The sequence below is a fragment of the Rhopalosiphum padi genome, chromosome 1 (genome assembly GCF_020882245.1).
Source record: "Rhopalosiphum padi isolate XX-2018 chromosome 1, ASM2088224v1, whole genome shotgun sequence".
In the NCBI taxonomy this organism is placed as follows: domain Eukaryota; kingdom Metazoa; phylum Arthropoda; class Insecta; order Hemiptera; family Aphididae; genus Rhopalosiphum; species Rhopalosiphum padi.
In genome coordinates this window covers 83320186-83334567 of record NC_083597.1, presented here as the reverse complement: position 1 = coordinate 83334567, position 14382 = coordinate 83320186, and the positions used below count along the sequence as shown (strand labels likewise).

Genomic DNA, 14382 nt, shown 5'->3' with positions numbered 1-14382 from the left:
CCCCGACGGCGTCGCCCAATTCTCACTGCGCACTATCGCCGCCCCCCGAAAAACGCATTCGCCGGTCACGTGACGCGCACGCCGCGATACTACCCCGCGACGGCGGCCCGCGGCGGAGCCGAGTGATTTCGTATCTCCGCACCAGTGGGCGCCACAGACGCCGCCGTCGCCGCCGCACCACCGCTGCCCTTGACTGTGACCGTCACACGCACACACACGCACAAGCCGGTACACGGTTTTGGGTGGCGCGCGCACGCACACAAACGCACGTCGACACGCACACGACGGTAAACCGGGCGGGCACAATCGGGATCTGTGAGAGAGCGCGCGCGCGCGGGCCCGCGTACGTGTATCGTCACCGCCGCCGCCGCTGTTGTCGCGCGGGTGTTTCGCGTTCGGGTATCTCCGCGCAGTCGGTCAACGAAACAGAAAGTGGCCGTACGTCGTCCGTACCGCACGCGCCGCGACACACAAAAACACACACAAATACACACACAAACACATACACACAAACTCAAACACAGATACAAACACACACGCACTCCTCGCACACCTGTGACGAAGTACAAATCGTTATTAATAATAATAATATTATTTTTTGTTTACCACGATTTTCGGTTTATGATTATCGTTTTATTATTTTGGTCGTTTCGTCTGCAGACAATTTCGCGGGTTTCGTATCGGAGAGCATGACGATCGTTTCCGTATCATCGTCTTCGTCGTATAGCGTATGTTTGTCGACATCATAATTCGAAGAGAGAAAAATATTAAAAACCAGTAAGACATATAATAATATTATTGTTATCCTTCCACGTCGTGCCGGTTTGCCGAGTGTTTACCTCACGCCGGGCCGATACGTATAATAAAGACTATAAATTGAAATAAAAAAAAAAAAAAAGCACACCGCACAGCAGTCGAAAGCCGCAACTTCACGGACGAGACACCGACGTCCGCCGTCTCGCGCCGAGCGCGGCATGCGATCGTCGTCGTCGTGGTCGTCGACAAGCGTCGCTCGTCGTTGAATGGCTCCTCGCCGGAACGCAATGGGTTTCAACGGTATGGGACATTTCGCCGACTTGTTCGGCCCGTCCACCACAACGGCCATGGAACAGTTGTTCCATCAGCAGCAGCAGCAGCAACCCTATCAACTCGTCCAGCAACAGCACTACGAAGAGTGTTGCGTGCCCACCGGCGACTGCGTTATGCGGTCCGCGCCCATCAGGCCGGATGATCCGCGCGCCGCCGAACTCTACGCCCGCGTGGTGTGCAGCGACGGCGGATGTCCGGCCGGCCGGTACATGCACCGCGAGTGCTTCGACGCTTGGGAACGGCTGGTGTTGGTATACATGAAGAACGCGGCCGCGACGTACGCCAACGGTAACGCGATTCCCCAGTCCAACGGCCGGCGCATCAAGGACCTGTGGACGGTCAACGTTAACAACAACAATGTGGTGAACCTCAACAAGAAGGGCTACGAAATGGCGTTCAAGGCTTGCGGCTGCCGTTGCGGCCGCGGTTACTTGAAGAAGGACTCCGAGTGGCCGCAACAGTCGTCATCCGGCAGCTCCGTCCTCCGCAGACGGTCTTCCGGCGGGAGCGGTGGCGCCGCCGACGACGCGGTGGACGGTGGCAGGACGTCGGCCGCACCGCCGACAGTCGGCAAGAAGAAGAAGCGCCGGCAGCCGGCCGCTAGACAACCCGCGGCCACTGCTTCCGCGATGATGATGGCCGACTACGCCGAGCTGCGGCTCCGCGCCGGCAGCCTGTCCGGTTCGTCCAACGGTTCCAGTTCGCCCGTCACCAATTCCGCCAGCAGCGTGTCGCCCGCCCACTCGGGATCATTCGGTTCCAGCACCAGCACCGGCGCCGGTTCCGGTTCCGGGTCTTCGTCGTCCAAGAGGCGCGGGGCCTGTTTGAAAGACGTTTTCGAGAGGTAAATAGAACAAAAATTATACTCTTAAGTCGAATTTATGGCAAATGTGTCGTGTCGGGTCGGGTCAATAAGTCGAGCTCGACCACTTACTCTAGAGGTTTCCTGGGAGTTGATGGAGTGAGTGATTGAAGATAGTTGGTGAATTAGTGGTCGGATTGAGAGAAGGGCGGTGTCACACTTCAAAAAAAAAAAATTCATATTTATGTAACCCTTATAATATTCCTTCTAATATTTCATATTAATCAATAACATACTTTAATGTTCGGGTATGCACATTTTCCTACCCTCGTGCAACCCTCACTGAAGTTATTGCGATTACCACGACCAATTTAAATACGATAAATGCTACACCTTTTGGCCAAAGAAAACCCGGCTTGATAGTTTTCAGGTATTATTATTTCGTTGTCGCCGCCTATTATTTTTGTTTTTTTAATTATTATTGTCGTTTCGTTGCGTCGTGTGAGAACGTTTTTCGTGTGAGGGTATCGAGATTAAGTTGGTATGCGGCTCGCGTGTGTAAACACCGCCGCCGCCTGTTATTGTGTACAAGTCTCGGCGTCGCGTCCGTAAACACACGAATTTAATATTGTTGCCCTAGTCATACTGTCGACGGCGTGCGTGAGTAACCGCCGCCGCCGCCGACGCCTTCCCTTTTCCCAGCGTGTCTGTCGTACATTTTGGGGGTATAAAGAGGGCGAAAACGTGGCCTTTTTTTCCTCTCCGTTTTGGGGATTGGGATTTCGACCCTCTTTCGAAAGTTCCTGTCTGGTACCCCGTCGCCCCGTCTCCGCACGTCGACGCACGTAATGTTGTTGTCGCGCCCCCAAGACCGTCTGGAGAAAATTAATCGGTGGCCTTTTTTTGTGTGGGCGAAGGATCGAAATATGTACGTAGAGAAAGTCTTAAACGTACCTTTTTTTTTTTTGGGAAAAATCAGACTCGAATTGTAGTTTTCATTGCGATCGCGCTAAAATGACCAAAAGTTGATAAAAATTGTAAAACACGCCGACCAGGCGTTGTATTTACGATTTTGTCTATATATATATATATATCCAGAACTCACCGACTTGACACGTACACCTCAAAAGTTGCCTTAAAATTGTAAAAATGTCTTCAAATCATAAACACAATACATAATATGTATATAGCCAGATAGCCTGTTGTAACCTGGCAAGTTAAATGTTTTTCCAAATCAAAATAGAATACCCATTTTATACGATTGAGTATACATATTTTATTTAATGGTAATCTTAGTATAGTTTTAATCTTCAATGTTATTTCAAAATAATATCAATGGCATTTAATGCTTAACAATGTTGAGCAATAACATCTATTGTTAGTATTATTACAATAGCCATCATAATTTTTATGTTTTAGACAACTACCAATGACTTAATCTGGCATATTATTATTTTTATATTATGTTAAGAGGCCGTCCCAGTAGAAAAAAATCGACCGAAAAACATGCTTTCGTACTTCCAATAGTACTCGGGCCTCGTTGATCGTAGAAACATGATTTTGGTATCAAAATAATCACGAGAAGTTGTACTAAATATTCTTGGAACAGAATTTTAAAATTTTTTTTCGTTCCAATTTTATATGTGTTTGAAATTTGTAAAATTTTTCTTTTTTTTAAAAAATCATATAAAATCGGCAAATTTAGATATCGAAAATCTGTTCCAAGAATATTTAGTACAACTTCTCGTGATTATTTTGATATCAAAATCATGTTTCTACGATCAACGAGGCCTGAGTACTATTGGAAGTACGAAAGCATGTTTTTAGCAAAAAAATTACGAATTTGCCGTCGTCATGTGCTGCTAAAGCGATTACAGCGGCAGCGTTCTGAAATAGTACTTCTTCCACCACCCCGCTTGCATATGCAGCCGTACCGCACCATAGGTCAAAACTGGTTATTTATCGCAGCCGCGCACTGGTTATAAATAGCCAAGTACGTCAATACGAAAATAATAATTTTGTCAATAAATAATATTATTTTATTTTTCGATGTTATAATTCGTAATTTTATTTACTATCGTATTTTACGCAAAATGGAACTACGACATAATACTATATCGTAAAATTTTCACAAATCAGCTAGAAAACGTACGATTTAAACAATTTTTTTTTTCAATTATAGACAATTGTTCTATAAAATTAGCGTATTGACATTCAAGACGAAATTTTTTAAATTTAAATTAGTATAACTGTATAAGTAAAAAACGGTAGGCAAGTGGGTGTCGATCTGCTTTACAGTAGGTTACAAGTGAGTCACTATATACTTACTGGATTATTGTGTTAAATTTGAATTCAATGATATAATATCACTGTATAAGAAAAACGAATCTTATCGAAGACGGAGAGTCAACCTTGATATATTATAATATACATTTTTAACTACAAAATAATTTAAAATTTGACAAATTTTTTCAAAATTCAAACTTAAAATGCTTATAAAAAAAATTGTACCCATTTATTTTTAATATTTTTCAAATGCTATTGTAACGATTTATCTACATGAGCCTTGAATTAAATTTTCACGCTTCTTGACCCAACAAATCTAATAACTAATTTATTAATAACTGTGGAATAAAAAATTGAAAAAATTGAAAATGTCCGTAAAGAGCTCAGAAAGAGTGAAAATTTTTTGAAAATTTTATCAAGTATAGCAATTGATAAAATAGACATATAGTGTAAATTATTTAAAATATCTAGATACAGTTATTTGTTTTTTAATTACAACAAAATAAGAAAATCGCTAGGTACATGATAAATCGAGTGAATACCAATTTTGTAAAAATTTGAACTTTTCAAACACTCATAAAAATTCTAATTTAGTTTCTGGTAGAGATAATTTTTTTTTAAAATTAGACAAACTTACGAGGAATCTTGTATTAAATTTTTAAATTTTAGATTTAAAAAGAAAAATTTTTATGAATTTTTAACAAAATAATTTGCACATTTTCTTCATTTGTTTGTATTTTATATTTTGTCAAAATTCGAACTTTAAATGCTTATAAAAAAAAATGTGATTACTGACTATGTATAAAATGTATTATTAATATTTTTCAATTATTATAATTTATATAAGGCGCCTCGTCCTTAATTTTTAAGTTTTTATTACCCAACAAATAACATTTGATTGACATTCATAGAAAAAAAACTAAAAAAATTGGAAACTTAAAAAGTGAATAGTTAAAAAATAATTTAAGTATTTTAAAAATGTTATCGTGCTTAGAAAATTCTATAATACAAAACAAACAAACAGTTAAAATTCCTTGTATCTACGGTCATTTGTTTTAAAGTTACACCAAAAACCAAAATTGATTTTGTGATTTTGTCAAAAACCGATTTTGCGTGAAAATGTCTGTTTTTCCCTGCTCTTTAGAAAATTACTAGGAATTTTTAATTTTGACCTTCCCAATGCACCAACTTGTTTTCGTGTATGTCATCACGTTTTGAAGGAGTAGAAATAATGCTTTAATTTTTAACTTCAGCCCCTCTTTGAAATGGAAAATGAATCTAAATGATACTTTGGTGAGTTAAAATTTCTAGTAGTTTCAAAAACGTCAAATAAAAACCTAAAAAAGGAACGGAAAAACGGGAATTTTTAAGCATAATCAATTTTCGAAAATATGGATTTTTTTATTTTGCTGTAACACAAAAAATCATTTTAAATACTTGAAATTTTCATCAAGTCTAAATATTTTGACTTTTTTAAGCTATTTATTGACAATTGAAATTTTCGATGTACCTATATCTAAGTTTTTTTGTTTAAAAAATTTTTAAAATAGATATAATACAAGGTTTATAATAAGTTGCACTTAGCGTAGTAAAAAAAAAATTCAAAAATTGTTAGTCACAATTGTTGTTTATAAGCTAAGCATTAAAAGTTAAAATGTTTACTAAATGATATGTCAAAATCGCGAAAATTTGCAAGATATTTTTAAGTTGAAAATTCATAATGTTTTAGTGAATTATATCTAAAACCCAATACAAGGTTCTCTATAACATTTTCTTCAAATCACTGTAAAAAAAAAAACTCCAGCGACAATGTAGAAAAAAATGTACGAGCGTATGAAATTAAATATTTTACGAAATTGCGTAAAATAATAACGATATGTCACTATATTACAATTTAAATATAACTAATAATATAATATAATCCTAGACTGACAAATTATCTCCATCATCATTCAGAATCGATTTCGTATACAATAATGATACCTGTCATTGCATTCAAATTTAACACATCCATTATAGTGACCTACTCTCCAGTCTCCATCACTACTATTATACAGCAGAGCGATACTCGCTTTTCCACCTTTTTTAAATTTAAATACGGAAATTGTCTTACAAATTTTAATTATTTAAAATAGTAAATATGTTAACGGCAAATCAACGTTAATATATTTTCAATATTTTTGTTTTGTTGTTGTTTTTGAATTTCAATAACTCAAGTTAAAATTATTTAGCCCCCCCACCATAAAAAACCCCTGGCTACGCCTCTACATTAAAATTTTGATAACTCGAAATATTTGTAGTTAGTCGAATTATTTTTTTCCCCGTGAACTTTGAGTTACCGAGAGTACACTGTAATATTGTATTATCATTTTCTATACACCATAAAATTTTCAAAATATTTTAATTTGTTTTGAACTGTTTACGGATATATAGGTACTCTGCAGTTTCCAACTTTTTAGGTTTTTTTTCTATAAATGTCAATAAAATGTTATTTGTTGATTTGTTGTGTAAAAAAGCTTGAAAATTTAATAGAAGGCTTCTAACAGTAGTTGAAAAATATTAATAATACATAGCCACATTTTTTTTTTATAAGCATTTAAATTCTAATTTACAAAATATAAAATACATAAAATTGAAAAAAATGAGCAAATTATTTTATGTTAGAAATTCTTAAAAATTTTTCTTTTTAAATCTATGATTTGAAAATTTAATCAAGATTCCTCGTAAGTTCGTCTAATTTTTTATAAAAAAAAATCTCTATTCGAAATCCAAATTGAATTTTTATGAGCGTTCGAAATCAAATTTTTATGACATTGGATATTCACTCAATCATTTCTCATGTAACGATTTTCTTATTTTATTGAAATTCAAAAACGAATAACTGAAAATACTTGAAAATTTAACTAAATGTTTATATTCTCATTTTCTATACATAATAATATTCTTAAAATATTTTGACTCGTTTTGAGCTATTTACGGACAATTTCAAATTTCAATTTTTTTAGTTTTTTTGTTAATAAATGTCAATAAAATTGTATTCGTTGGGTCGAAAATCTTGCAAATGTAATACAAGGCTCCTTATATATATTGTTAGAATATCAGTTAAAAAATATTAAAAATACAGTGTTTATTTTTTTATTAGCATTTAGAGTTCGATTTTTTACAAAAGACGTAAAAATAACGAAAATGTGAAAATTATTTCGAATTAGAAATTCATGAAAATTTAATAAAAGATTCCTCATAAGTTTGTTTAGTTTTATCAAAAACAAAAATCTCTACCGGAAAGTCAAATTAAATTTTTATGCGCGTTTGAAGTTGAAATTTTTACGACATTAGATATATTCACTTGATTTGAAAAACGAATAACCTTAGACACTTGGAATGTAAACCATATGTATATTTATCAATTACTATACTTAATAAAATTTCCAAAACATTTTGACTTGTTTCTAGTTGATTACGAACATTTAAAATTTTAAAATTTTAGATTCTGAGCGGAGCAAGAATTTAATGTATTGGTTTTACAATGATGTGTTTTTTTTATATACCTATATTTTTTTTTTGGGGGAGGTCAAAATTTTAATTTCCCAATATAGTTTTTAAAAGCGCCCAAAAAAACAAAATGAAAATTAAGAAAAAACGAGAATTTTTACGCAAAATCGGTTTTTGACAAAATCGATTTTGGTTTTTGGTGTAAGTCTAAAACAAATGATCGTAAACATATGAAATTTTCACTAAATGTTTATGTTTATACTAGCCTTTTCTATACATGAAAAATTTTTCAAAATATTTTGATTTGTTATAGTATAAAAATCCAGTCACTTTTTTTTTTATAAGCATTTAAAGTTAAAAATTAAAATATTAACAAAATACGTAAAAATGAAAACAATTTGCAAATTATTTTGAGATATAAATTCATAAAAATATTTCTTTTTAAATCTCCGATTTAAAAATTTAATACAAGATTCCTCATCAGTTTGTCTATACCTTTATCAAAAAAAAAAAATGTTTACAAAAAAGTCACATTAAGTTTTTATGAGGGTTATTTTCACTGAAATGTTTTAATATTAGAATTTTCTATACATGAAAAAAATTTCAAAAAATTTTGATTTGTTTTGAGTTGTGTACTGATATACTCAGTTACCAACTTTTTAGGTTATTTTCTATAAATATCAATAAAATTTTTGAAATTTATTTTTTTATGATTTTTAAAACAATAAATTCACAGCCCTGATTATAACATTTTTTATACTTATTTTATGTAGGTATTATATGTTTAAAATTAAAATAAGTAAATACACCAATATTTATTAATCAAAACTATTTAAAATGTTGCTAATATTTATTTAGGAGATTAAATTATCGAACAAAAATTGTTTCATGTCACTTATAAGTTACAACGTAAAATACGCAACACTATTGCTAAAAAATCTATTTAATCGTAATGAAATTATTATTTCACATGTATTTTAAAAAGTAATTGGGTTAGAAATATAAATCGAGTTCTGGTGTATAATAATTTGTAGGCTTAATTTATTGGTTAATATTTTTAAGCAAACAGGAGCTTTAATTAAAAAATAGGTTTGCGACTTGCGAGCTAGTAGCGACGTATAGAATTCACGTGCGACAATTTACGTAACGGCCTGTAATGACGTTTGATGCGAAACGTTCAGCACGACCGTCCGTGAAATAATAATGTACCTCTCCCGCGATTACAACACGCGGACCCCGTCGCGTACACGATGGGCGTGGTTACGGCCTACCGCGACGGCGGCGAGATGGAATTCAACGCCATCTCTTGAGCGTTGTATACGTAACACTTTTACCACGACGGCCTCTTAACATGTCAATAAAGCCACGCATTTAGTTCATTATTACACCCGTGTGAGATCTTTTGGATAGTTGGGTTTTAGTTATAATAATAATAATAATAGTACGTTGTACGTTCCTACTTATAACTATTTACAAGTGTTATAACAATATTGTATGTAATATAAAATAACAAATATATATATATATATATTTATAATATTGTGTATACATTTAGAATATGTTCCCATGTTTATTTTTAAAAAAATGGTCATAGAGCATTTTAGCATTAATTATAATTTTTGTATGACACTTTTCGATATTTCAACGCCAGATACTACGAACGTGTATTATATTTCGGATTTCCAGCACTATATAAATACATATCTATTAACGAATAAGTTTTTTGTAATATAAAATATTAATTAAACAAAAAAATGTCAGAGGGAATCTATCTCTTATTTTATCTGTAAATACGTCATTGCGCCGACAAGATGAAATCGATCGCGAGTTAAAGAAATTTCGACAATAGTATTAAGACGTTCTCTAAAGGAGAGATTGTTAGGAAGGTTTTCTGCGATGGCGGGAAAATAATATATTTCGGTAGACCACGTGGGTCTTTTTTGTGCGCGAGCGCGTTTGTGTTGTGTTTGTGTTGATGAAAAATTCGTCGAAGGACGTCCACTACGATGGTGTACATCGGGTTTTGTTGTTGTTTAGACGGGATCATAAAATATATCTTATTAAACGTTTCTTTGTATTACGTTTTTTAAGATATATTAGACTTGGCTATAATTTTTTCATGCATTACTGCGCAGCTTGTCTAAACTTCTAAAGTGCTTATATCATAGACCCGAGGGTCACCAAATGGCGGATTGTGGACTAACTTTATCTGTCCTGCAGACAAGAAATTAATTTTTAAATATTTTTAGTGGTAATATAAATGATGTGTTCAGTTTATCTTAATTTTGCGATTTACCTAAGATCAATGTGCGCATTGTTTTCGAAAAATCCTAATTCCTAAAGTAGTCCTACAAAAATATTAAATATTGATCAGTAATATGGTTTACTATTTTACCATATTCACGTAGAGCAGTGCGAGTGCGACCGAAGTAATCGCTTCGAAACCGTACTAGATAGATTCCTGGAAACGGTTATATATTTTTATCGTAGTCGTCATAGTATTTTCATCAATATTCTTTTCGATTTTTAGTTTTTACCACGGGCTTTGGTTTATTTGTTACAAAATCTGCGTTTCTTTTTATTATCTCGAAAAAATCCCACGGTTTAAGTTATTTAAATACTTACGTCGTTATTTGATTACGATTGTTCTCTATGTGTATACGATCAATCTCCACGCATCCCGGGTTTTTTTTTTTGCTTGCGTAGAATTATTAGAAGTGTAAAAACGACGGATAAATAAAATGTTTACAAATATTCTTTTTTAATAATAATGACAATATTATAATATTATCGCGTTTCTGTAAACACTAGTGGTGTTCAACAACAACGGTTATTATTCTATACGATAACGGGTTTTCGTAGTACAATCTTGTAAACAACATTCATCAATAGATGTTTTTAGGTAATTTGCCAGAATCCTGTCAGACGGTAATTAAAAATTGTTATCGTTTCAATTTCAACGTTTCAAATTAATTGATTTTATTTATTTTCCTATTTCCTGGTTGCGTTTTTTAAGTGGTTTTCCCTGAGTGTCTGCGTTCATTCGGTTTACTTGTAACCGTGAGTTCGGTACTGAATCAACCTGTGAGGTATGCATTTTTTTAATTGTCAGAAATATACTAGTTTTTGACGTTTGTATTTTCAAATTCTTTATTATAGTCACACAAAACTCGTTGTCTCAAAATCTCATCATATTACAATAATAATTCTTAGTTGTGTTACACTTAAAATTATGAATACAATAAAAATTAAAAAATAAACTACATAATTAGATGTCAATGCCCATTTCGATATTTTTAAATCTTCATATTTAGTTCTATGTTTGAGTTATTAAACTGCTAATAGTTAAAAATGTAAATCATTTCTTAAGACGGGATAAATTTTAATTTAACACCAAAATATACGATAGTTTATGATACCTAGTTCAAATATTATTTCATAACTGTATTATACTTATTGTTCGAATTCTACGGGATGGATCCGTGATAGTGTGACGCAATGGAATTTCGTTCAGGTGAGCATTTATTTTAAGTACTTCCCTTTTATTTGGTACCCGGCGGCGTTGAAGTTCGTTTTGTAAGCAGAGCCACGATTTTTTTCGTTTGTAGTTGCCAGCGGCGAAAAAATCGTGTGGTGCAATGGTGTGTACAGGATCGCATTGTCATAAAAACTAAAACTGGGAGGAAATAATAAAAAACCAAAACCCTTTTAAAATATTTAATTAAGCGTGTTCGTAAACACTTACGGAACGTCGTGTTGACATCGTATTCGGAAGCAATGGCTAGCACGCGTATATAATATTAATATCGGTATGTCACACACTCGATGTACACTTTTTTGCTTTTTTTTTTTGCTCAAAAATGAGGGTCAAAAAATCTACGGCCTAACGGTGAAGAGAGGGTCGCCAGGTCGGCGTATTCGCATTCCCGTCGTATGCATATAAATATGTATACATCCTTTTTTTAACTACGGGTCTGTTATTCGCTTGGAATACAAACCCTTTCGGCGTGGGCGGAGGGTGTACGTACATGTCGACGAGTTGTCGTCATTGCCCTCACTCCTCTGCAGATCATGGTCGAGCATCGTGATGAAGTCCGTAGGGTGTTTTGCGTAAAATATTGCGATCTAATTAAAACCCGAATTTTTTTCACCCTCAGTGATGTTGTGGGGGGGATCATTGGGGAGGGAGATGTCGACGATGACGCACCACGTGCTCTAAAAATGCCAGGCGTTTACTATTATATACGTAAATACGTTGTACAACTATTTTGTAGACTATTACATGCCAACCTCCGTCAAAACATAAAATATATGGATATTTATCATTATATTCTTTTTCATTCTCTCAACAACGAATAGTAAATAATTTATGTAATACCAGTGTGCGGTGCATATGTGTTTATTATTGTTATTAGTTTATTACTTATTATTATTATGGGGGTCTGCCCTCCATGACTTGTGTGTGTGTGTGGTGTGTTCTCTTCCCGGGACCGACTAATAGAATGTTTCATAATTATTAAATATCAACAGCACGGTTGTTAGGTATGGTATAATATATTCCATTTTGGTTTCGTATACGATAGCGGCGGTCGTGTTTTTTTTTAAATTCATCGTTTTCGACAACAGTCATGGTGTTGTAATTTTCAATTTTTACTCAAAACTATTGCCATGTGTGTTTGTGTGTGTGTGTATCACATTAGATTTAATTACTGTTTTTGAATTATTAAAAAGTAACGGTGGTTTTTATAATTGACCACTAGATGAAATTAATAATAATATGTATTATATTACCCGACGTTTGTTTGTATACATTTTTTTAAATAAAAAATCCGTACGCTCCTCCAACGATAACCTTGAAATATCCGTCACGCTACCGTGCACCGCGCTTTGCCCGCGTTCTGACACCCAAGTGTTATAGTACACTATGTGTGCACTAACAGCTGTACTATATAGATGCGTACAACACGAAAACGCACCGGAGCGGTGCAACAGAATTGTGTTGTTTCCACTTTGGGTTGTATGGGTGGTAAATAATAGTTTCGTTTCGTTTAAATTCCTCTGTCTCTCTCACTCACTCTCTCTCTCCCGCGAGTCGATTATAATTCTATAATCGCTCGCGCGCGTGCAATATCGATTTCCATATTAGGATTTATCGTCGTAAACGTCGCGATAATTATAGTGGTTTGTTGCCGATACATACTCTCGTGTCGTGTTTCGATTGTCGTCGTCGTCTCGATCTAATTTCGAAACGAATTTGGGTACGACTGGTTTTTTCGTGCCGCTTTTCCTCCATTGACGCACAGACGTGCCGTGAATTACCGACTCTATTTTACGTCGCATCGCGTACCGGTGCGATTGTTCTTGGCGCCGCCGTTTGGTACCTGCCTTATAAATACGTCGCTCTGACCGTTTTGACGTTTCGAATTCGGTGTGCGAGGAAGATATATTAAATATTATTATATATTATTCGAACTGTGAATCGCCGCTAACGGCACCGGTAATCGACAACAACGAATAACGTTTTTCGGAAATGTCCATGGAACCGTTCGTATACATTGTTGTGTTTAACTCGGCTCCGGTGGAAAGGTGGCACTTTTTCTCGGACCACATCGTCTTTGAACTCGTGCCGAACGCCATAAACATACGTACGACGGACGCGTCGCGGGCGTTATATTATATTATTATTATTATTATATTCCTGATGATAATAAAACTCGGGACCTGAAAGAATTTTTCGGAATTCACAGATGCCGGGACCCCTCCCCCTCGCCGGCAGCAGCTATCATCGTCGGTCACAAACACCTCGTGATAGTGGTTATAATAATAATAGCAGTATATTATTTATTATTATTATTATTCTTTATTTATTTACATCGAGTCCCTTTGGTCGTGTGAGAATATTCGTTGTAATTCTCGGAAAACCGACACAATAACGATAGGATCGCCACCTCTCTCTCTCGCTCTAACGGTCATTCAGTAATATTACTACGCTTTACTACTACGTGCGAGTCCGTAGGGGCGTGCGAAGAGTGCCCAAGACGACGACGACGACGACGACGACGACTACTCTCTTCGTCTTCGGTATAATAATAATAATAATAATATGTGTGGCAGTGGTCGTCGGTTATAAATTATTATTTTATACATTTAAACCGATCACCGAGTGTGTGTACGTTTTTTTCCTCGAATCACCGTGGCGGCGGCGGACTGCATTGTCCGCCAACCGGTTGTCCTTGACTTTTGTGTGCTCATGTGTGTGTGTACGAGTCGGCTAGCATTTATTGTTTATTCTGTTGGTCTTTATTTTTTACGTTATTTATTATTATTTTTTAGGTTAGTGTTATCCGCGGGCCAATTAAAACGCGTGTTAAACGAGCCGATACGGATACCACATAATATTATATTATTACCCGTGTATTATTGTAATTACAGTGGCCCGGGCAAACGTATCGCGTAGTGCCCGTCCGTTATTAATCAGTGGCGTAATTATGGTGAGAATCGGGGGGGGGGGGGGTGATTTGGGTGCCGTATCCCAGTATGACTATTTTTTTTTCAAAGACGGTGGGCGCACGCCACGTTTTTCGTGTTCTCTCGTACGCACTAATATGGTATAAATGTATAATGTTGTTTGGAAATAATAATAAAAAAAAAACCCAATCCCCTATGCTCGCTGTACATAACTTGAATAATATTATTACTTGGTAATGAACACT

The 14382-nt window shown here is 35.3% G+C and overlaps 1 protein-coding gene across 2 annotated transcripts in view; it reads left to right on the top strand.

Moving 5' to 3' along the window:
- Positions 1-319: 319 nt before the first annotated feature.
- Positions 320-14382, top strand: part of LOC132918733 (headcase protein) — a 59988-nt gene continuing 45925 nt past the window's right edge. Inside the window, exon 1 of one of the 2 annotated variants that reach the window (XM_060980169.1) lies at positions 320-1933. In XM_060980169.1, coding sequence (XP_060836152.1) covers positions 1023-1933 — 911 coding nt within the window. In that variant the 5' untranslated portion in view covers positions 320-1022. Of the gene's footprint in view, positions 1934-11046; positions 11184-14382 lie in introns of those variants that run through there. The other variant, XM_060980171.1, reaches the window with a different exon arrangement.